General features: G+C 39.3%; 1 protein-coding gene across 6 annotated transcripts in view; it reads right to left on the bottom strand.

Moving 5' to 3' along the window:
- TBC1D19 (TBC1 domain family member 19) overlaps nucleotides 1–25,559 on the bottom strand; it is a 99,572-nt gene that overhangs the window by 14,881 nt on the left and 59,132 nt on the right. For 5 of the 6 annotated variants that reach the window (XM_045019758.1, XM_045019760.1, XR_006579980.1 and 2 more), the window contains exons 12-18: nucleotides 17,727–17,801; nucleotides 14,011–14,073; nucleotides 8,604–8,688; nucleotides 3,506–3,550; nucleotides 2,592–2,678; nucleotides 2,115–2,147; nucleotides 79–188 (exon numbers count right to left, since the gene is read on the bottom strand). In XM_045019758.1, the coding sequence (XP_044875693.1) occupies nucleotides 79–188; nucleotides 2,115–2,147; nucleotides 2,592–2,678; nucleotides 3,506–3,550; nucleotides 8,604–8,688; nucleotides 14,011–14,073; nucleotides 17,727–17,801 (498 nt within the window). The remainder of the gene's footprint in view (nucleotides 1–78; nucleotides 189–2,114; nucleotides 2,148–2,591; nucleotides 2,679–3,505; nucleotides 3,551–8,603; nucleotides 8,689–14,010; nucleotides 14,074–17,726; nucleotides 17,802–25,559) is intronic. The other variant, XM_045019759.1, reaches the window with a different exon arrangement.

Below are 25,559 nucleotides of genomic sequence, written 5' to 3' on the forward strand. Positions count from 1 at the left end.
AATCATGCTACTATGCATTATTGTTCAATAACAAATAGAAATATAGACTGATTGGGTGTTATTTCCTAATGAACTTACAGAAGGATGAGAAGAGATGGAATGGAGTCTGAAGAAAAAACGCACATACATCTCACGGAATATCTGATACAATTTGGAAGGTTCATGGTACAGAAAACAAAGTGGAGCAACTGAAATGATAAAAGAATTTAATTGACTCAATGCTGTAAACTGTTAAAATAGTTCAATGAGCAAGTGCATGAAGTAGGAGGAAAAACAAGCCAATAATCTCTTTAGAATAATAAATTTATAAATTAGTTCTGATTTATTTAGAAAGGTATATTTATTTTTAATATTAGATCCTATAATTAAAAGAAATGACAAGCAAAGGTGAATGTTGTAGTCCAGGTTACAACCCTATAGATTTCAAGAGGCAGAACGAACTGGATCCTGCCTATTCCATAGACGCAGCCCTGCATGAGCATCAAAAATATGTTTTGAGGATGGATAGTCCAGTGGTTCGGGTGCTAGACTGAGACTCAGGAGACCTGGATTCAATTTCGTACTCCACTACAGACTTCCTGTGTACGCTGGAAAGTTACTTTGTCTCTCTTGGACTCAGTTCCCCATCTGTAAAATGGGAATAATAGCACTTCCCTACCTCACAGGGGTGCTGTGAGGGTAAATGCACAAAAGACAATGAGGTACTCAGATACTTCAGTTATGGAGACCATATAAGTAAGATCAGTCAAAGGATACGTGGACAGTTGCATACTCACTCTAACATCTGGATGAAAATTTACATTTACTGGGCAACCATTATGAAGTCCTTTAAATACCAGCTGATTCAAAAAATTGCTATCTAATTAAACTAAGCTGGGTAGATTTCTAAAGGGTAGTTTCAACTCTAAACATTAAGTCATTTTAAGAGCCAGTTTTAAAAACAAACCTCCAGTTAGGTAGAGAAAGTGAAGGACTCCTGGCTGTGACTTCAACATTATCAACTGTGAGGAAGTTAGGAGGAGTTTGTAACCAAGCAGTTCAGTACTTAGAAGACCCAGATTCTCTATGCCAACCAGGGTTCAAACTGGATTCCATACTCAAGTGACACTCCATCTTTTGTAGCTCAAACAGTGGAGAGAATAATGATTAAATCTGTATTGTTAATGGTAGGGAATGCAAGTTACTAAGTAGGAGTAGTACTTCTTGTGGTTCTCTCCTATTCTGACTTCCCAGGCTACCTATGCTCTTCACAACAAAAAAGCTATTGAAAGTTATCAGAAAAAGCAGAAACTTAACCAAACAAAAACATTCCATCATCATCTGAGGCAGGACCAGTTTTAATTAGTACATTTGTACCAGCTGCCTTGTCAGTTCTGAGTGTTAAAGGATTTTTCACAAAATACAGAATTTATTTGTTTCTGGAAGTCTTGTTGGCATAATGACATGTTCATTTAATCTAAACTTTTTTTTAAAAAAAATCAGGATTTCCAGAGAAGACATACTAATGCAGTAAAGGGAAAGAGCCCAAACCATCCAGTATTAACAAGCTGCTAATGTTTTGTGAATTATTCATTGTATTCACAAAAGACATTTTTGTAATTTTCCTCTTAGCAGTAAGTCATGAACATTCCATTATATGATGCCACTCACTACCTGTCCCAGCCACGTGCTTATGTCAGTGGGCCTTTTACATACAATTCACTTTTATAAGAAACCACTCTTCACACACATTTCTTGCCTATTTGCAGCACAAAGATAACGCAGTCTGGCAAGACATCCTCTCTTCCCATTTGTGTACACTGAAATTCAATTACCATGAATGAAGCTAGCTTCTGACCTAGAGATCAGCTGCTCCAATAATAGTTCTCTGTATAGGAACTCCCACGTTAGCAAGTTACAACAAGAGCAAATGAGATCAGTCTGGACATTTTTCTAATTATGCATACACACCTTGGATACACAAACACGTGGAATACATAAATGTTTAAAATGCATAAAAGAATAGTTTACAGTTTACCAAAAATATGTGGATGGTGTGATATAAACTGTGGTTTATTTACAAAAACTATGCGGAATTATTACTTAAAATAGTAATATTTGAAAGTCATACTTACCATACATTGAAAAGCCGTGAAAAGGAATTACACCTACAAAATAAGGAAGGTTCTTTTATCCTTTTATTTTTATCTATTTATCCATATAAGTATTAATCTTTATTGCTTTTTCAAATTCCTAAACTGAGCTTTGTGCTTCACAGGAACAACTAAAGACATATTCCATATCCTGAGGAGCTTAGAGTCTTACACCCTGATCTTGCAAACACACACATGCTTAATTTAAACAGGGGTATTGCCACTGATTTCAGTGGAACTACTCACATGGTTAAAGTTAAGCATGTCCTTATGCACCTGTAAGATCAGATTAAGGACCTGATTTAGCAAAGAACATAAGCACATATTTAACTTTAAGCATGCGCTTATGTGCTTTCATGAAATCAGGGCCCAACTTCAGATAAGACACAACCAGCAAGGGCCATACACTGACAAGAAGGATGGAACAGGGAGAGTTACAATAATGAGTTAATGCAGTACCCAGTAAAGACATGTAGACATCTTGGCAGTTGTGTTGTCTGTTTTCCTCTCTTTTCCAAATCATCTCACTTCCCATAGGTGACATGGCTGAAATGAGTGTTCAGAGAGGATTTGAATGAGGAGAGGGAAGTGTTTGGCAAATGGTCTAAGGAGGATGCTTCATTCTTAGGGGGCTGCATAAAAGAATACATGGAGACAGAGGTGGGAGAATGGGACAGAGGATGTGCCAAGACTGGCATCATTGCTGGAATGGAGAAGACGCAAAGGGAGACAAGGTTAGAGATACAGACCCAAGATCAGTGACGTAGGACCTTGAAAGCAAGGACAAAGAGCATGAACTTGATATAAAGGGCAATGAAAAGCCAGCAGCACGAGTCAAAAGGGAGGGGAGTTGATGTGGACAAAATGACCAGTGAGAAAAAAAGATTATAACAGCAGCAATAAGGGGAACATTAATAGCATCAATGTGATAAATATATTCATACATTCGTGTCTAAAAATCAAGACCAAATGTTCAAAAGCGGAAGCCTAACATTGGCATCTCAAAGGCATGCTTTCTAGGGGTGCTGAGCAGCTGGGGATTAGCTGGATTACGTGGTGTTCCAGTCAGGTCCCCTAAGCAAGAATCAAGAAGACTGAAATATGAGCTGCTATCCCGACCCTATGCCATCAGAATATTCCCCCACACAGAGAATGCTCAAGTGGCTAATAAAGCTAGAATTAACCTGGGTTTGCAGTGACACAATGCAACATAACTCAGTGTAAGGTTCTAGCCCAATAGCTCTAATTTCATTATACTACTGGCTAAGGTTCACTCTTATTCTGCTTATTTGTTAAGTTTAGCTTATTTTTACATTGCAAAAAGTAGTAATTTTCCCATCTTCCACCAGAGGAGGCAATAGTATAACTCTTACCATTTGGTGGATAAAAAACTGCATATTCTTCCATGCCAAGTTTTCCTGTGAATGAGCAGACATGGGTTTAAACACACTCAAATGGTAAAAAAGTCTATTTAGAAACATGAACTTTATTTACTTTTCAATAATATCATTAAAAAAGTTCATTAATGATGATTTTTTTATCATTTTATATTGACCACAAGCATGCAAATCTTTTTACACGAGTCATATAGTAAAAGTAGATGAAGTGTTCCTCAAATGTAAAACGCAGACGTGACGCAACAAAGGAGATTGACAAACAATAGAAGGGAGATGAAGGATAAGGAGGAGTTCAATAATAGGATTGTTACGTTTTGTGTTTCGTTAAATAAAAATTAATAAAAGAGTATAACTGACTCACTCGTGGGCCTTGCAGACAAAAGTGAGTTTTCAGAAGGGATTTAAATGAAAAGGAGAGTGCCTTGGCAGACCAGAACAGGGAGAATGTTCTGTGCATAGGAATAGCACTTAGTAAGGTGCAGAAATGTTAGTAAGAGGAAAAGGAAATTGTTGCATTAAGGCTGAATCACTGGAAGAGTGGAGAGGTACCAGAACTGAATTACTTTACCTATTTTTCTTTCAAATCTTAAAATCCCTATTGCTCCAACAAGCCCTTTTTTCAAATCTAATATCAGTGCCAACAACAAAAAATGAACAAACATTTTCTTCTATTTCTCTGCAAAATGAGTATGTGCTAATACTATACAAAATTATTTTTAGGCCCACAATAAAAATATCAATCATCAATTTTGAGGCATACTTCAGAGCTTTTCTTAAACACAACTGCACCTATTTTAAGAGGTTTTTAATTTCTTTTCTATAGTTTTAAGATAACAGAGAACATTCAACTAGAACAGATATATAAGTTATTTAAATTCATGGTTTAAAAATCTTAATAAATGATTACTTGTTATGATAAGAAAAAGGATCTCTTTGAATATTATACGTTTTCATCTCTTGTTCTTTGCATTTTGCAAAATGTTATAAAGTAGGATCCTGGAGGTGACAGAGAGAGATATTGTCAAATCCAGCAGGAAACCAAGAAAATCTGTGTCACATTATATAGTTTCCTGTACAGTAGAACCTCAGAATTACGAACACCTTGGGAAAGGAGGTTGTTCATAACTCTGTAACGTTTGTAACTCTGAACAAAATGTTATGGCTGTTCTTTCAAAAGTTTACAACTGAACATTGACTTAATACAGCTTTGAAACTTTATTATGCAGAAGAAAAATGCTGCTTTTAACCATCTTAATTCAAATGAAATAAGCACAGAAACAGTTTCCTTACTTTGTCAAAAAAAATTTTTAAAAAACTTTCCCTTTATTTTTTTAGTTGTTTATGTTTAACACAGTGGATGTACTGTATTTACTTTTTTTTTTTCTTTTTTTTTGGTGGTCTCTGCTACGGCCTGATTGCATAGTTCCAGTTCCAAATGAGGTGTGCGGTTAACCTGTCAGTTTGTAACTCTGGTGTTCATAATTCTGAGGTTCTACGGTACTAGGGAACCAATAGAACTGGATCAAAAACTTCCCTATTTAACTGTGGCCAACTGTATACACACAGGCATAAATCCTGTGGGAAGAGAAAGTTTGTCTACTTAATGGAGGACTTAGTTACAATTAATCTGATTTTTAGATGTAATATTATCATATAAAGAAGAAATTTAACCGCAAATACATTAAAATATGGCTATTTGAATATACTGAGATTATATACACACACATATAAAATATACAATCATACACAACACATACATAATGGTGATCTACATGGGATAACTTTCAGGGACTTATTATAAGCTGCAGTATCATGTCCATTCTGTCCACTAATTCATTGGAACTAGAACCTGTTCTAAACTTCTAAGTAGGTTCAAACATATGCCATTTTTTAAAATGACTCTGCTAAGAAACTCTCTCATCCTTCACCAAACGGTGGAGTTTCTCAATAAAATTACACTGAATGGAAATCCAAAATGGTCAACATTCAGTTTTGCTCCAATGGTAACTTTAATCTAGTATCTCATGAATGTACTAACAATGAGAGTATACGATTTGGAAAGCTGGGAGTCTTCTCTTTCCAAGACTACATACACCACTTGCTCTGGGCCCCCCTGGCACGTGACGGCCCAGAGATATTTGGACAAAAGTTTCATAGGTTTATAAAATGTATTTGTTATATTATTCTGTCCTTCCAAGTACCATGCAGTTAAACTCAAGCGGTGAAATCGTGGCTCTATTAAAGTCAATGGGAGACTTTCTTTTATAAAGTAAGGAGCATATACAGAATACACGATAGTTTGACAGGGTAGGATTTTATTGGCACTCATTTAGAGTATCTAAAGTAACTTGCTCATGACTTCTCCATTCATGAGTAATATAGCTAATTATCCCAAACTTATGTCAATAAAACTTTACACCATTTACTGTCTGTATACAGTAAAGCTTTTTTATGTGGCATGTTGGAGGAATGGGGGGGAGGGGAGCACCAGTAAGTGAAAAATTCCAGTTAATTAACAGGGAGGGAGTTTGGGTGTGGCAGAGGGTGCCGGCCCACCCCACCCCAAGTGCTGGCTCTGAGCTCCCATTGGCAAGGAGGCAGCGTGCAGAGCCGCCTAACTGCACCTCCACCTAGGAACAGCAGGGACAGGTCACTGCTTGCGAGGAGCCGCTCGAGGTGAGCACCCCCCATACCCAGCACCCCGAAATCCCTCATGCACCCCAACCCCCTGCCCTGAGACCCCTCCCACACCCAAACTCCCTCCCAGAGCCCACACCCCGCATATTAGATGAAGAGCTGGACAAGAGACTGTGAGTGGGACAGAAAGTGCAGAGGGTAAGGGTAGGATATGATGGACAAAGAGATTAGGACAGGGACAAGGAGCCGGGGGTGGGGAAGAGATAGGTTGCAGGGGATGAGGCAAGGGGTCAAGTTTGGGGTGGGGAAACACATAGAAGAACACACTCCTCTCCAGAGCCTGGAATGGAACGCAGATTCCTGAGTCCTCTGCTGTCAGCAAATATCAGTGAAAATCCTGACAAAATGTCCCATCCCCCATAGTACTTGTCCACACAGAGGATGACAACCTGCTACTGCAATCAGTTACTCCATTAGCTCAAGTGGCAGAGGTCTATATAGTGGATCTCAAGGTTCCAACCCTGCTGATGACCCCTGTAGGTGTCAATATGATGACATATGATGGAATTTGTTTTTTCAGTTTGCTTTTTTTAAAAACCTAGGAAATTACACACAAAAAAACCCTAAGTTAAAATAATATTAAGGTAAAGAACTCCAAAATCAGGAAACACGAGAATTAAGATTGCCCGTGCATATGTGTATTCATTATTAGATAGTCTTCAATTACATGATCATATATTTCATGCTTTCTCTAATGCTGACCCTCACGCCTGGGAGAAATTCCCTGTAATATCTTCAAAACTAACATTAGCTTCTTCCAGAACCCTCCATAAAACTCTCCTTTGTCAATAGGCCTATGTAAAATTGACAAAAGCTACACTGCTGGTATGCTGAGACTGCAGACTATCCTGCTGATCAATATTGTCTCATTATTTCTTTGTACTCACCCTTTGGTCTGCCTATATCCACCTGTTGTCTGTCAGACTGTAAACTCATTGGGACAGACAGATAATGCTTTTTTGTTCTGTGTTTCTACAGCACCTAGCGCAATGGTGTCGTGGTCCACAACTGGAGACCCTATGTGCTAATACCAGTAAAACAAACAAATAAATATCCTGATATAACATGACCTGATATAACGGGGGTTCGCATATAACACGGTAAAGCTCTGACATGCTACTCTGAGCAGCGTGTTAAGGGTGCCAGACCAGGCCAGGGCTGAAGGGTTTGATAAGGGGCAGAGGGTCTCAGGAGCGGTCAGGGCTTCCTCCTCGCACAGGGTCTGGGGGGCAGGAGCTGTGGGAAGGCACTTTTGGAGACCACGCAGTCCCTGAGTGGCCCAGAGGATTAGCGGGGGGCTGGGAGCAGCCCACTCTGCTTCCCTTACCCCGGCCCCAGCCATGTCACTTGGGGGAGGGGGCTTGGGCGAAGGGATCCCCCCCGCACTCATCAGCAGTGGCAGAAGCGGAGCAGCCCGGCCCCAGCCCAAGCCCACTCCACTCCACCAGCTCCCAGCTGCAGTGCTCCACTTCCTGCCGCAGGTGAGTAAGGAAGGGCGTCCTTTCCCCAACCTACCCGCACTCACCTGCCCAGCGGGAAATGGAGCAGCCCAGCCTCAGCCAGCTCCACTCCGCTAGCTCCCAGCCGTGGCGCTCCACTTCCCGCCGGGCAGGTGAGTGCAGGACCTTTCCCCAGCCGCCCTCCAGCGACACGGCTGGGGCCGGGGCAAGGAAAGTGGAGTGGGCTGGGGCCACGTCGCTCCGCTTCCCGCCACAGGTGAGTGCGGGGGGTATCCTTTCCCCAACCTCCCTTCACTCACCGATGGCGGGAAGCGGAGTGCCGCAGCTGGGATCTGGCGGAGTGGAGCGGACTAGGGCCGCACTGCTCTGCTTCCCGCCACTGCCGGTGAGTGCCTGTCAGGGGGCGAGAGGGTGGATAGGGGTCAGAGCAGTCAGGGGACAGGGGGGTTGGGTAGGGGTGAGGTCCTGGGGGTGATTAGGGAGGGGGCGGTCAGGGAACAAGGAACGGGGGAGGGCAAAGCAAGTTTGATATAACGCGGTCTCACCTATAACACGGTGAGATTTTTTGTCTCCCGAGGACCGTGTTATATCGGGGTAGAGGTATAATTATAGTATTTTCCCTGCCTCAGTTGGCTCATTCTGTAAACTGAATAAGGCAGGGGTTCTGTGGAAAAAATAGTATATGATCATGTAATTAAAGACTGTTTCATAATGCACATACATAGGCAATCTTAATTCTGACATTTCCTAATTCTGAGTGTTTGACTTTGTGATCTTAACTATGTTCATCTAATGTACTTTTTGTGTGCATATGTAATATACATAAATTAAGTCCACAGAGATTTGCTTTTTTGGTATACTACATGCTGCAATCAACCCTACTCTTCATATTATCTTACACAATACTTTTTCTTTACCTCGTATGTATGATTTGGGTGGAGTAGCGCTATTGTAAGAAAAGTGCTCCAGTACTGATGTATCTCGGGAAAAACAGAGTAGTACCTGCAGAAAGCAAAGTAAAAAAACATCAGCTGACTTGCTCGATGAACAAAAAACAGGGTCAAACACAAAATTATGCACTGGCTGTTTTCATTTTAAGATCTTCCGTATTGAATGCTATAGAGTTAATAGCGAAAAAACTCTTACGAGACTATTTTAATTTTTGAAACACATTATGATCCAAGATTTCTAGGTTTGTATTTTCAGACCAGTGTATGCCAAGATGTGTGTGTAAACCATTTGTGTATGCAGTTATATGTATGCATGTAACTGACCATTTACATGTCTAGCAGGCCATTTCAATACCCAATTACCATGATTGACGGCCATCATACTAACTGCATAAACAAATGAAGAATGTGCATTTTTGTGTATGTGCAGTTCCTAACATTCTCCATCAGACACAGAGCCTTTACAGAACATCTTGATATTGTATATTCTCAACATTCACTTTATTATGAAACAACACAATGGGAAAATACCAGATTAGGAAGACAGCACTATATCAGCCACCGTCAAAAAGCATATTTAGTGTTTAATAGTTGAGGATAAGAACACAAATATATCTGTACATGGGAGATCATTCTAGATTCTGAAGAAGGAAATCCTGGAATGGGTATAACTAGGGTGACCAGGTGTCCCGATTTTATAAGAACAGTCCTGATATTTGGGGCTTTTTATTATATAGTCGCCAATTACCCTCCACCCCCGTCCCTATTTTTCACACTTGCTCTCTGGTCACTCTAGGTATAACAATAATAAAAGATGAAATATATGAATCTGAAGTTATAGAAAAATTGTGTCATATTAAGTTATATATTTCAAGATCTGAATGTTATCATGCAATCAAAGATTGAACCATCATAAACATACACAAGGTGGCAGAGTTAAAGTTGAGTTTGCTGTTTCTTGACTTGAGTGCTTCTCTCTGCAACTTTAAACATTCTTTAATATAGTTTCTAATAGGGGAATATTTTTAATCTGGACTAAAATTTTAAAAAAAGATAAAAAATGTTTTAAATGTTGTAGTGCTGTTTCATTACATATTTTCTGTTTAACAAAATAAACTGTTTTTTTCTTTGAATAAATTATTGTGAATAGTTTTCAAATAAATTGGTCAAAAACAAAACATGCAAAATTGTGACTTTTGCAAACAACTTGCACTTCTATTTGAAAACAGATAATATTCTTTATGTGATAACATTTTACCGTTTTTGAATCCCAAACTATTTCTCATATTTAAACATCTTTTTAAAAATAAACAATCTATCTTAAATATTCTAAATTAAATATTATTATTGAGTAACTCACAATCATCTTCAAACTGTAACCATACACAGGCAAAGTTAATACTTAGTATATGTTAACTGCTGTGGGAGAGACTAATCGAAAAAGGAAATAAACAATGTTCCCCAGTAGGAAAAAGAATCTAACATTTATCTGCAGCCCTGTCTTAGGAATTCTCGTGTCTGGAAGTTTTTAAATCAAGACTGGATATCTTTCTAAAAAGTATGCAATAGCTCAAACAAAGTTATGGCTTGCTATGGAAATTACTAGGTGAGGTACTTTGGGCTGTGTTCTGTAGGGAGTCAGACCAGAAGATCATAATGGCCCCTTCTGGCATTAAAATCTATTAATACTGTGTCTCACAGACAAAAGAAATAAAGCCAAAAGAAAACCATGATAACACAAGCTCTTTTTAAAGTATACAAATATTTGACAAACTAACGAGGGGTGTTTAATTTTCTTCTTAATTTTGGACTGATAGTATAACCACTAAATTCAAAGGATAAACCTAAAGTAATAAAATCATAGGGCATGTGATAAAGAGGAATTTTACAATGGATGTCAATGGAGCTGAATTATAATGTAGGAGAGTTATAAAGTGGTAAAAATGTAATACAGAAATCACACTAATGCAAATAACTGAAAATGATCAACTTTATCTCACTGTATTCTTCACACAAAGGATTATTTATGACTAGGGGCCTACCAAATTCGTGGCTGTGAAAGTCAGGTCATGGACTGTGAAATCTGGTCTCCCTTGTGAAACTGGTATCCGGCTACCCAGTTCTGAAGGCAGAGTGGAGAGCGATGGCAGCTGGCCAGGCACCCAGCTCTGAAGGCAGCACCACTGCCAACGGCTGTACAGAAGTAATATGCAATCCTACACTTCTGTGCTGCTGCTGGTGAGCGGGGCACCTGGCCAGCAGCCTCCACTCTCCGGCCACCCCGCTCTGAAAGCGGAGCAGATAGCAGCTTCTCCCGCGGCCCAGCTTGAGGCAGCGCCACCGCCAGCAACAGCAGAGAAGTAAGGATGGCAATACCGCAACCCCAAATAGGCTTGCCATCCTCTTTTGGGTCAGGGTCCTCAGTCTGAGAAATGCTGCAGAGAAATCACACATTTTTTGTAGGCTGGTCACAGCATAAATAGCAAATGTCTGTTTATGCTGTTACCAACCTGCGAAAAATATGTGATTGCACCACAATTTAAGTAGACCCCTATTTATGACTAAATGAGAACCAACGGTACAACTCAATATTATTAATTATGATGATGATGATGATGATGATTATTACACCTCTACCCCAACAGAACGCGACCCGATAGAACACGAATTCGGATATAATGCGGTAAAGCAGCGGTGAGCCCCAGGCCCTTTAAAGCGCCACCTGAGCCCTGCTGCCAGAGTTCTGGCGGTGATTTAAGGGGCCCGGGGCTCCCCGCAGTGGCTGGAGCACCGGGCCCTTTAAATCACTGCCAAGGAAGCCGGTCCATTCCGGCATGGCGTACTGGCTCTTGCCGGTACGCCGTACTGGACCAAACCCGATATAATACGATTTCACCTACACCTCTACTTCGATATAAAGCTGTCTGCGGGAGCCAAAAAAATCTTACCGCGTTATAGGTGAAACTGTGTTATATTGAAGTTGCTTTGATCCACCGATTGCGCAGCCCCGCCCCCCGAGCACTGCTTTACTGTTATATCCGAATTCGTGTTATATCGGGTCGCGTTATATCGAGATAGAGGTGGATAAGGCGGTGAGATTTTTTGGCTCCTGAGGACCACGTTATATCGGGGTAGAGGTGTATTTAATCTTTATATTATCATAAGCCCAGATGCTCCAGACAGGATCAGGGCCCCACTTTTGGTGCCATACAAACCTAAGAGGTAGACATCATCCTTTCCCCAAAGAGTTTGCAATCTCAGAATAACTAATTCTGCCAAAAAATGAAAGACTAGACAGACAACTGATTCCTACATCCCTTTTAAGCTGTAATTTTCAGTGTTCAAATTCTCTTACTTAACCACTTATCCCTCTCACTTATTTGGAATCAGCAAATAATATGCCATAGCAGAGTGATTTTTAAACTGGTTTGTGGAGCCCCTTCTTGGTGGTCTACAGAATGAAACAATCTGAGAACTAGTTGAAGCTGAAGATTAGGTAGGAAATGAAGGCTGTCTTTAGGAGATATACTTCTTTTACAAACCATTTTGCAGAATGGAATAAAGTACTAAATGGAATTCGACAGAAGGAGTAATCAGACGTTTAGCGTTGTTTTTCGAATCTTAAAATCAAATTTAGCTCTGCACTTTTTAAAAGAGCACACATGGATTTAGCTAGGTGACTGGTTTTGAAGTCATTGGAGATTATGTGGCTAAAATCAAATACTTTCTGAGGTTTTTGTTTCTTTGAATTCCTACAGTCACATTCATCTTTATTACTCAAGACTTAAATGTTGAAAGGAAAACCTTCAAATGTGGCTATGTACTGAGAAATGACTATGCAAAAATGTCATCAGATTTAGCATATTTGCTGTCCTATGTCAATGAGTGACAAACTTCCCAGCACTGATAGAGACAAGCTTTTATGTCTGTCATCACTGTAGAGCCAATACAAAAAATTATTCTTTCTTCTTCATGACTGTCAGATAACTACTAACTGTAACATATTTATTGAGCCAAAAGAACAGTTTGATTTCAGCTCCCAACCTGAGATGCTAAGACTGACAGAAAAATTATCTTCTATGTATATTTTTCTCTGTTTAGGAGTCTGAAGTATTTGAGACTGAATAAATATGGATACCTGGAATGTCATTTTTATGAAGTCTCTTTTCAGAGTATAAATCACATTTTAATTCACATATATTTTTATTTGAAAACTGTAATTGTACTTTTAATTGAGATTAAATAGAGATATAATTTCAAATGGACACTAAAAAGAAATGTGTAAAGTTTTATATATACAGATATATTTAAATAAATATATTTAAATTACAAATGTATATATTTTCTACAAGCAGCATTAAGCACAGTTTCTTGGTTATTTTTTCCTCCAGACCCTAAGCACAGATTTACATAGGGCACATTCTTCAAAAAGGCACATATTTAGTTTCATGTAGCTATAAAAAACAAAATTAAACAAGCCCACCCTAACAACTGTGACTAATCAAGCTGAAAGTGCTGTGAAAATGGTAAGTTTGCTCCATGACGTTTATGTTGACACTGCAATCAAATACACATTAGGAAATTCATGAATGTAATCTCCTTCCATTTAAAAAGATTTAAAGGGAAGTAATGTAGATAATTCCATGTAAATTAACTAGAAATTATTTGCTAGAAATAATGTTAGAAATGATGAAAATGACATTGCTATATCCACACAATACTATATTTATAATTACTATGTTTTTTATTTTTAAAATATTTAACCACTTCATTACCCATTACAGTAGGCCATTGTCAAGCAACATTTTTATTTTTAAACTAAGATTTTGACTATTCTTCTCAAGACTTAGTCAATTTGTGTGCCCTTCAACGCTACTTTAAAAAAAAAAGAAAAGAAAAGCTTATAACTACTGGAAAAATAAAGAACAGGCTGGCTTCATCTCTTTTATGTTGTTGTATTGAAAAAACAAAAGGTAGAATCATTTCCAATTTGGGGGCTTCTGAATAAGTCTTTTTCTCCTCCAATACACTCCCATCCAAGTGTCTTGCTCAGCTTCTAGACTAGTCTTGTTCAAATTCAGAAATATTCTATTAGATAATACAAGGGACTTCAGAAAGTCAAGGGCATTGACATAGGAGAGTGAGTGACCCTGGTCTTTCTACAGCATAAAGGTTTCTGGATATTAGTTATATAAAGTAAGTGATATTATTTATTCTTTGTATTGCAGTAGCATCTTCAGCCTTCAATTAGGGGCCCCATTATGCTAGGTGCAGTTCAAACATGTACAAAAACACAGTTCGTTCCTCCTCCAAAGATGTTACAGTCCAACAAATACATACTTTCATCTTTTCTAAAGGAGAACTAGCTACTTACCTGATATAAATAATCCTCAAATACAAAATAGTAGTCATCATTGCTTGCTGTCAGCTTTACATCCTAAAATTTAAAAAAAACACAGCAGTTTGGCACTGAAAGATAATTTTTTAATTTGGGTGATGCCTGCAGAATCTAGACGCAGCATAGTGGTTAAGGACATTGTTTCAGCATTAGTGAGTTTCCTGTCACTTATCAGCTGATGTCATACTCATACACAGACTTCATATTTATAATTACAACACAAAACACTACAATGGTTTGATTACAATCATATTCTGGACTAAAACTCGGAAACGAAAAGCTCTGCCCTTGGTGTTTATTCAGACCAGCATCAAACAAAAAGCATCCTTGAGTCCTCATTAACTACCCACCCCAAACACCAGCAGTTTAGGGCTCAATCCTGCAGACAAATTCTCTGTGTTCTTGTGGGGATTTTTAAATAATGACTGGATTTTACAATTGTCATTCATGCTAAAAAGAGGTTACTTACTTGTAACGGGAATACCTGAAGATGGACTTCACACATTCACACTCATGGGATGCATTGGCTGGTGCAACTTGGACTGTGGAAACTTCTCACACCAGTGCCTGTTGGGTGCTCACACATCCCTACTGCTGCTCCTACCCCTCCCCTCAATGTTTGTGAGCATTCTGAGAGCGAGGCTATAAAAGGGGGCATGGTGTCCCGTCTCAGTTCCTTCTAGCCCGCGGCAGAGTCAATATTTCATTAGCACTCTGAAGAAGAGGGGAAGGTGGGCAGGGAGTGGGAATGTGCAGCGTCCCTCTCAAAGAATTCCAGTTACAAAGTAAGTAATCGCCATTTCTTCTTCAAGTGTCCTCTGCATATACTGAGTCATGGGATAGTTTGGCAACCAGCACCCCATGACTGGATGGTGGGATTCAGTGTCCTAACTGAATAAGGATTGTATGGCCCTGCTGAACTGAGCATCCAATCTAATGAATAGTATTTTGGAAAGGTGTGACTAGAGCCTCAAAGTAGCAACCTTACATATTTCACCAATCAGAACATTTCTGGACATGCTAGAGAGGTAACCACTGTGCAAGTCAAGTACGTCTATAAAAGATGTGTGCCATGCCTGTGTGGCTCCTTGTGTCCAGGCGCAGCAGTGCAGGTGTACCCTGCCTTAATTTCCCAGATTAGGTTGTCAATAAATTAATTAGGTTCACAGCGCCCCCATCCACCCCTGTCTCCGGACACCTTCTGAGGGTCTGATTTATTAACAGAAAGTTCAGCAGACACATAAGAAAGACTTTCACCCAAGCTTCTTAGCAGGGAGGCAAACTCCATCTGAGTTTATTAGTCCCACCTGAGTCTAGCAAACCCATGCCCAGGCTCATTACCCACAAGGCACTCTGGATGATGCCTTCCCTGTAACTAAGGCCTCTGCAGGGCTTTTGTGTTGAATACAAATCCTCACCTGGCAGCATGCAGCTCCTCACAGGCTGGGCCTTCTGCAGCTATCTAGGAAGTCCCTCAATAAATTCCTTTTCCTGAGGATTCTATTGCTGTGTTCCCTGGGAGCATCTCTGCCTTACAAGCCTCCTAGCGGCACCCTCCTCCAACTGAGCATTGGTAGTTCTGCCAGAGCTAGCAGACTAAAAATAACAGCATGATTATGGTGGAAGGTCAGCGCCTTGTGCTAGCTTCCCAAGTATGTATCCAGGGGGTCAGGCAGGATAGTCTTATCTAAAACTGGGAGACACACCTTACACACTGAATTAGAACCGAAAATATCAAAAACTAGGTGAGAAGTCTCCTCTAAAACAACTGACAGGAGCGTTAATATTGTAACCATTCTACCCATGAGATAATTAAATTGCAAATGCTCCAAAGGTAAAGAGACTGCAGCATTACCAACATTCGCATCAGGAGAAGAATCATTCTCAAGCTCTGGTTATAACTGCTGATATTCCATTTGAATTACAGGCTTCTCTTCTTCAGATAAAGCATCCAGCACTATAGTGGGAAAGTGCTCTCTGTAAGTAGATACAAAAACTGGATCCAAGAGTCTCGGATCTGAGGTCTGAACCTTTTCCTACCTCTAGTCTGAGATGAGTGCCTATGCTGGTAAGGCTGAGAAGGTCTCTGTGATGCCTAGGCAATAGGCAATATGGCCACACAACGCAACTGCCACTAACCCAACTATGGCAACATCTCATAGGACAAGATTATCCACACAGATCATATCTAGTTGTATAGTCAGGTTTTTGTGACTGAAAGCTCAGTGGAACATTAGAGTTACTGATGTGATCCAATTCTTCTTCTGATTGTGGATATGATCTCAGATCTGACAATCACACTATTGGCAAAATAACTGATCCTGGCATCTATTCTAAACAATGGAGTACAATGGTGCAGAGGGGAACCTGGCTGACTCTTAGGGAATACCAAGATAGATCCCTCAATCTCTTCCTCTCATCTGGTGTAGAAGGATGACTCACAATAGCTTTCTTCTTCTCTCCCATATGAGATGAATCATTCAGATCTGGGAAACACTCCAACTGTGGCTCTATGTGCACCTGAGCCATAGGAACCAGATGTACTAGCAACTAGAGTTACAGAAGTTTTTTCAGATCCAATGCAACCCTCTGAACTGAGGAGAGATCCTTTGGGAGAGGTTTTCTCCGTTATGGATCATTTGTTCTCTTTGGCTTCAGAACAGTTAGGCTCTGATCTTGCTCAGATAGATCTAGGAATCCCCAGCATGTGGCTCTGTGTCAGCCTTTGAAGCATGCTTAGCCTTGATATTTTCTTTCTTGGAACCAAGGTTTACTGGATCTAATGTGGCTTCGCTTTCATGTCAGAGGCCACAACCAATCAAGGTTTTAAGTGCTTCAAAGCTAGATACTGATAATGCCTTGGAACCAGAGCCCAGCTCAGAGACCAGTGCCTTTTGCACTGCAAGGTCTGGAAGGTTCCAGGCATTATATCAGTTTCCTGTCCTTAAGCTTGGATTCTTTAGCAGAGTTGGAGCAGACAGGCTTCGCAGGCGGTGCTTCTTGTGACAGTAAGGCTTGTGGCTATTCTGCTGCTCCTTACGTGCTCACAGGGTAAAGGTGCTGAAGTTTGAGCATCTTGAAGAAGAGTGGCCTTCATCCAGGCATGCCATCTAAACAACTAGTGTGAGCATCTGATGCTGGAAAGACCACATGATATCAATCACACACACACACACACACACACTTAAAATCTGGTTATTTCAACTTTGGATCCACCATGGAACCAGAAGTCAGAATCAAAGAGCTAACTACTATTAACTAAATATATCCTATAACTAATACTAACTGTACTAACGCTAAAGCTAGACTAGACTAAGGTACTAAAATCTTATTGAGAGAAGGATCTGGATTCAAAGCATCTGGAGAGGTTCACATCTTCCCGCTCCTGCAGTTGGAAGGAAATGAGGCAGCACAGAGCACCACACCTCCTTTCAGAGCCTTACCCTTAGAACATTCAGAAACACTGAGGGAGGGATAAGAGGGAGATGTGAACTCCAAAGAGCACTGCTACAAGATATTTGCACCATCCAGTCTGCAGCAGGCAGCACATCCCATGAATGGGAATATGTAGGGGACACTCAAAGATGAGCACACTTTATTCCCATGCTCCACATAACCAGAACATTTGTGTTTTCTTTATACAGAGTTATTGCTTTGATCAGTAAATACTCACTAATAAATGAATTACTCACTTTGTAAATCAGGCTGTCCACTAAAAGATCATGCTGAATCACATTGGACTTAAGCTGTTCGTAGTACAAAATGTCCTAAAATGAAATAAATATTATTAATCATTCTTCAGTCTGAAATAAAGCCCTGATTTATACTTATAAGTAAAATAAATGCTGATAGCTACATAGGAGGGCATATTAGTGAAAAGAAGGAAAAATTATAAAAAGAGGTTCATATTGCCTGCAAATACCATTTGAAATATCCTTCCCCCTACTGTCAAGAGATACATTCCATTGTTCATCCTAAATTTCCTCCATAAAACAAGTAAAAAAACCTAGGGAAGATGCATGAGGATCCACATAATACAATATTATTGCTTAGTTGTATGTTAGGGGACACACAAAAAATGAGAATGAAGGGAAGAGTTTGGACAAAATTGGAATATCTCAGTCTTCCAAACTTTTGCTCTCTCTAGAGCCAAGCCTGCTTGAAAGTTCTGAAAGAACTGTTCTGATTCTTCTCTCCACCACCTTTTATTTTCATGCACTTCTGTTTTTATGGGTCCCATCAAATCTTGTTTAATATTAGTAATGTTAATATCAGTTAGAACTAAGTCAGGCATTTGGATACAATATGAATATCCAAATATTTAAACCCACAAAAAGCCAGTCTAAAAATAGTATAAATGTCAAAAGAAGATCATATTGAAGAAAGGTTCAGACTTTTCCATGTTCATCTTAAATCACCTGGTTACTCCTTAAAGTCTGTGGAGAATATACTGGGGTGCACCAAAGAGGAAGTGTCCAGGAAGGAATCACTCTTCTGCTTTTGCCCATGTTGCCCCCTATGAGTGGGACGAGCTCTCTGCAAAAATCCACAAAGCCACTTTCTCCTCTTTTAACTCCCTCCTTAAAACTTACCTCTGCCATGATGTCACCAAGTGAATATGGCTTTACAAGGATTATGGTTTTACAAGGATTTTTAAATAATCCAGCTGCCCTCAGCTCCTTCCCTTCCACAGAACCCTTCTAGCTTCAGTGGGACACATTCAAACAGCTTGAATGATAAAGGCCCTAGACAACATTCGCTGGCTGATTTCTTGTAAGTGCTGCAGCAGAAGTGGTTCTTTCAAGCAAGGGACCTGAAGAGTGAATAGGTAGTGGCCTTACGAGTAAGTCTGGAGAAAACATTTGCAAGTGGCAGCATGCAAGAAAATAAGAAAGTGGTGGGAAATAGTGGCTGTTCTTTTCATATGAGTATTAACATGAGGGTGGGAAGAATAGCATGCTCAATTAAACCAATTCCATAAACTGAGGGACCAATTAAAACTAGGAAATTCTGAAACTAGGAAAAATACCATGTCCATTTCATGTTAATTGAAAATAGCTCAGGGGAAAATATATTTTCATTTTTCTTTCCAATAAAGGGCAAATAAAAGTAATAAATCAGAATTTTGTTAAATATTTCCTTTAAAGAAGTTCAGACATAAAATGTTCACAAAATGTAAATGATTCAAGGTATGTACTAATTGTGCTTTAAAAAAAAAAAAGCTTTGGACAAAAAGTTTTACTATTCATGTTTAAAGCCACTATTTTGAAGCAGACACTGTAATCTAATTAAGGAACACAGTCAAATTCAAAATCACTGTCTGAATTTTTTGTTACTGCTATTACAAACAATGAACTACATTTACCATAAAACAGAAGGATTTAAGAAAAAATATCCCTATCTTTTCAGTTTATTTTGTGCATTTGAAAGCAGTTTGTCTGTTTCACTGTTTCCCCTTGTACAGGCAGACACACTTTGCCAATGGGTCATCCTCTTGTGGTCTGAGGTTGCGCTACAAACAAGCCTGCCTCAGATTCCCCTTAAATAGACTTCTCAAATAAACTTCAAAGGCTTTTTTGTTCAATAATGCCCCTTCTCCCAGCATGCAATTTATTGACATAAGACAAAAAGCAAAACTCAGTCCTGGGGTTTTTCTTCTCCCCATGAGTCTGCGCTTTGCAGCTCTTCCCTGCCTTGGCAAGCTATTCTCAGCCCTACCTGGCTGCAGTCTTTTTTTACTCCCGTGGAATCTGCTTTCTTTCCAGCCAATTCCACCCCTCCTTGGGGGTCTGGTTTTATCAAAAACAAATAAAAATAAAGTCTCTTCAAGTCCATCTATTTACTCTCTTATCAGGGATCCTCCTAGGCTTTTCCTGTCTACAGACTCACTCCCAAATCCCAGGTCTCTCTCTTGGAGCCTACTCATTCCTAACGGCCTCTGTATTCCACTCTGGCTTCCCTGAGCATCCCCACTTCTCTGCAGCTTCCTGCTACTCTTTATAGAAGAAATCACCTGATTCCTGCTCAGATGTACTTCCTTAGTAACTAGAGTTGGCTGGCCCCAGGCCTCTAGCTCTTAAAGGGGCAAGCCACCCTGTTACAGGCCCCAGTCTTACAAATATTTATGCATGCGCCAAGCATAAAAATAGTCCTGTTTAAAATCAGTGGGACCATTCACATACTTAAAGTTAAGCATGTGAATAACTGTTTGCAGAACTTAGGCTTTTTGCTAGTTAGTCAATTTCTCTTGTCTGTGTGGGTCTTTCACAAAGCAAAGTGAAAAAGAAAAATTTTAAAATATGAAAAGGTGATTAAAATCCACTAAAACAGGCCGAAGGACTCAGGCTGATTTCAAGTTAAAATTTTTCTTTAAACAAAATCAAGTTCTCATAGAATTGTACTGTCTGTACAACGTGTTACCACAGCAATCTGATGTGGTTGTCAAAAGATTGTGCACTAGCAGATGTCTACCAGCCCTAACTGCAATGAGAGCTCCATCATGCTATGCACAATGAGACAGGCTCTACTCCAAAGAGCTTGCAATCTAAAATAGACAAGACCAGCACAGAGTGGACAACAGGAAGTATTATATCTGTTTTACAGATGGAGAACGGAAAGGTTCACTAACTTGCCAAAGGTAACACAAGAAGTCTGTGGCAGAAATAGAAACTGAACTCAGAACTCCTGACTTCTAGTCTAGAGCTTTAACCAAAAGACTGATCCTTCCTCATTTATAATAATAATGATTATAATGAACATAACACAGCAGTTGGTCCAGAGATTACAGCACATGAATGGGAGTCAAGAGACAAGTTTTCTTCTCAGCTGTGCAATCATGGGAAAGTCACTTAACTTTTCTGCCTTAGTTCCCCCACTTATAAAATGGGGATTATAATGTTTACTTAACACTCTCAGATCTGTGAAGCTTAATTTATTATCGTTTGTATGGCAGTTTGAGCTCCTAAATTGGAAGGCAATGTATATATAAAAACACTTTGCATTTTAAGTATGTGTATTTAATTATACTTAGAAATAGTAATTTTGGCATATCTGAAACTCATCTGAAAGTCCTGAAACCTTTATCAGAACTATGCTATGTCATTATTTGAAATGCAGTAGAACCAACAGATAAGTTGTATTTTCTGATGACTTCTTGTAACATAGTATCTTCATACTTCATTATCTTAAAAACACTGATGCTAGGAACCACCGCATTTTCTTAACAAATTTAATGTGTTACACATAGCTTTTGATCTACCAAGTTCAAAGAATGTCTAAAGAATTAAACATTTCTGCTGTCGGATAACCAAGAATCTGAAAATTGTACTGGAGGGCAAAGCAGCCTATATTATAAATGTTTGCCTCCAGAACAGAAATACAATTAGACAATTCAGCAGAACCTCACTAATTTGTACTTCAGGTGCCTGGAAGCCCAATAATTTACACTTCATAATTCAGTTTCTTTTGGAAGCTGGGTAACCACAGGTAAAGTTGTTGCTGTATTGGGATGGTCAAGATGTGACAGGGTGCTTGGACATTTGTTCAATGATGAGTCACTGTCACAAACACCATACCCAGCACAGTACAATGACCTGAAACAGGAGTCACATCAATTTTCCATTGCTGCTCCATCCAGCAGGCCATCTCACGTGTCCCCCACAACAATCCTGAGTGCAGAAGTGGAGATAGAAAACTGACGGCCTCAGAAGAGTGATATTTTAGAAGGTCCACTGCCCCCTTATTTTATTTATTTTTTCTTCTCAGCTGTGCCACTCATGTACACATTCAGCTGAGCCAGATGTCAGGAGGAAGAGGTTAGCTGGAAAGCAGCCATCATTTGGGCTGCACTATGTTGTTTTGGGCATTCTCTAATATTAGTTCCATCCCACTCTCCCTCTTTCAGGTTTAGTTTACAAAGAAGGGGAGGAGGCAGAGATGACATTAGGGATTGCTCCACAACAACACAGCAGGACTTCAGAGCTGGCTGCTCAGCAACTGAACTTACTCCTGCAACATATACCACAGCTATGGGAGAACACAGACAACTGTGACATTCTTCGATAAGAAAAAAATAGCAGAAGGTCAGCAGCTTTTCAAAAGGAGTTCCTTATTAGACTCCAGTCTCATTCCCAGGCTGCCTTCATACCAGTTTCCTCTTCATCAGAAGAGGAGCATTGCCCAGACAGTTTGCAGTGAAGAGGAACTAAGGGAGGAGAATCAGAAGCAACAACAATTGCAATAAACCCTGCAAGGTCACTGTCATGGTTACACAGATAACTGCACCTCTGTTCCCTTTTTGTCTCTCCAAGTGCACGCCGCTCAAGTGTCAGGCCTTGTGCCTTTACCTCTACTGGGGTGGAATTCCTCAGTTCTCTCACTCTTAGACTGGGCTGTAGGCTACAGCAGCCCGTGTATCAACAGTGCATACCCAGCAGGTCCACCTGGGTTTGGCACCTGTGGTTCTTCCTTTTGGGAGTCTGTGACCAGTGCTGTATATATTGCTCATGCTAACAGTAGAACAAAGCACAAGAGAAAAAAGGATTTTGAAACAACAGCCTACAAGCACATCTAAAAGTCCTATCATCCCAGTGATAAGCTAGGCAGGCCTAACTTCTTTAGACATTCCTAATAAGCGTGTGTGCATCAGTCTTGTTCCCCTGAATAACCATTTGATCAGCCATCTGAGAGAGAGTCCCTTTTAATACAGCCAGAGAAGCTTTGTTCATGTCAGTTCCCAGACTTTGGCCCTGTTTGTCAAAACTAAGTCTGTAAGATGGCTGAAGACAGGAGGTGAAATCTTCAAAGTTAACACTTTTTGAGCGTTGTCTCTTAATAGCACTTAAGTCATAAACAAGGGGTGGCTTACTTTGAGCTACTGTTCCACTTCCTGCTCGTTTTTAGTACAAGGCCCCTATTAAACTAAATCAAAATATGTATTCACTAAACATCCCAATAACCACCTCACGTACAGTATTAATAGATTATTACAGAGCAGCTCCACTCCTATCACAATCACCATACTGTATCAGGCAGGATCACTGTAGATGGACTGTGTTCCTTGACTGGCCAATGAGGACCATCAACATCTCATCTACACACAGGCTCAGAACCACGCACACTTCACATGTGGTTTCTTGATCAGTGTGAATAAGTGTGGTTTTACCATATTAAACAGGTACACATTATTATTCATTATTTTATTGCATGGTACTCACAAATGTGCTTCTCAGAAAACACTAAAAGACAGGTCCCTGTCACAAAGCATTTACACTCCAGATTATTTTATGGCATTGCATCTCTGTTATGAAACTTTGGAGTATTTTTGTCAGGCAGGTGAAAAAGAAAACTTCAACAATGGTACACACTGTCTAAAGAATGCAGCTCGTGAGACATTGCCTTAAGGTGAGGCAATCCTACTATGAGCCCCACATCTTTGAAATCTGCTAAACCAGAAATATTCTTACATGTGAAAGAGTTGCAAGATGCATTGATCTGTTAACCATGGCTTTTTCAGGGGACTTTGCTAATTGGCCATATAATTCTCTAGCTAAAAAATAAGGCAGCAGGAGAACATGGTATTTTGCTCCTTTACAGGGAATGTTAATGACTCAAATTTGGCCATGCAAGGTATGTCCAGCTACTACTGTAATGGGTGTTCTACAAATCTATGTAATAAAATCATAATCAAGCATTTAGGAAACTAAGGAAGCAGATATTATTAAGGGCCTAATTATTTGAAAGAAATGTTGTGTAGCAGTGGGCTACAATGTTCTTCTGCTTTGTGCAGAGTGGGGAGAGAGAGAGGCTGTGACACTTTTCTTTCACAATAAAGAACAAGGTGCAAGAGAGCAGTCCTAGGGGATATATGAGGTCAAAGAATCAGCAAAACATTTCTGAGACAGCATACTGAAAGGCAGCAATCACTTTTTCCATAAGAGAAAGTTACTCACCTTGCAGTAACTGAGGTTCTTCGAGATGTGTGTCCCTGTGGGTGCTCCACTCTAGGTGTCGGTGATCGACAGCACCGGGACGCACCGTCACCTAGAGTGGAGTACCCACAGGGACAGCACTCGAAGAAGAACTAAGCATATCACTTAGCTCTTCAGAAAAAATTATGCAGAAACATAGTATTAAGTAAAGTCTTCACAAACAAGTTTAAAATGAAATCTAGGTGAAAGCAGACTCAAGCCAAGCGAAACTTTTAGAGGCAATTTTAGAGCCAAAAATGGAGCTTATGTGGAACATGTCAAGAAAACAGATGCCATATTTGTAAGAATAAAATTAATGACTTGGCATTCAAATATCATGACAGCTAGCAACATTCTGTAGGTGGTCATTGTAGCTATTTCTGTGTAACATACAAATAAGGGAAAAGAATTGGATGAACAATATGATTCTTGTAACGTTCTATTTTTTAAAATTGTACATGAAATTTAATAATTTATAAAATATAAATATTATGGTCCCTTTGTTTAGTGCTTCAAGGAATGTTGTCAGCTTTTTCCATTTTATAATTTTAAGAAGATAATGTACTACATATATTAATCCACAAAGGATTCCCAGACATTTAAACAAAATGAAATCGAATCAAAAGCAATAAAAGAGAAACATATGGCCACAGATTATTTACTGAACAAGAACTAGATAATTTAGAACATATAAATAGTCTGGTTGTAAAATATACAGAGACCATGTAATATCCAATTAGGAAAAGATAGGTAAAAACTATTCAGACACTGGGAGTTGGAATTATATTTAAATATAGACTTCTGGGAAACGTTATCCTTTGCTACAATGCAGGCAGAGCACATTTTCAACTCATAATCAAAAACAAATTTTTCTTCTGAACACAATCACACTTTAGGGTCACAAGTGGCTCCAGCCCACAGGTTAGACATCACTTATCTAGTTCTTGACTTTATATTTTCTTGTTTTATCCAACTAGCATTTTTCCCCCACATCTGTTGGGGAGTTTTGTTACAATTATTTTTATTAAAATATTATAAAAACTATAGCTAAAAAAGTAATAATTTTAAAATACATTTTCTATTTAACTTCATAGTCTGAGCAATCTTACATTAAGCCCCTTTACTAAAAAGGATATATATTCTTTATGCAAGAGAGAAAAAAATTGATTCACAATTTACACGCTAATTTAGAAGGCATCTTGAGTTTTTTAGGACCGTTTTGAGTTTTAAGCTTTGTTTATGGCATTATATTGCATCATGATCAGAATGTTAATGGTTTACTTTTAATTAAAATATTTATTAGCTTCCTATCTCTGGACTTGAAGGGCAGCTTGTATTAATTAAGCACAGCAAACTGCAGTTTTGAATAAATTACCATTTAGAATAGACGCTAAGAAACCTTCATGCTAGCTAAACAGTCTACGCTATAGAAAGCTGTAAAAATAAAATAATCTAAATTCACTTAACTAATGAGCTATTCCTTAATCTTAAGCATAACAAATATCTTTAATACAATTTTGTAATGTTTCTGTTTTTATTGGTTTAAATGCGAAGAAA

This window comes from Mauremys mutica, chromosome 5 (assembly GCF_020497125.1).
Source record: "Mauremys mutica isolate MM-2020 ecotype Southern chromosome 5, ASM2049712v1, whole genome shotgun sequence".
NCBI classification, from domain to species: Eukaryota; Metazoa; Chordata; order Testudines; family Geoemydidae; genus Mauremys; species Mauremys mutica.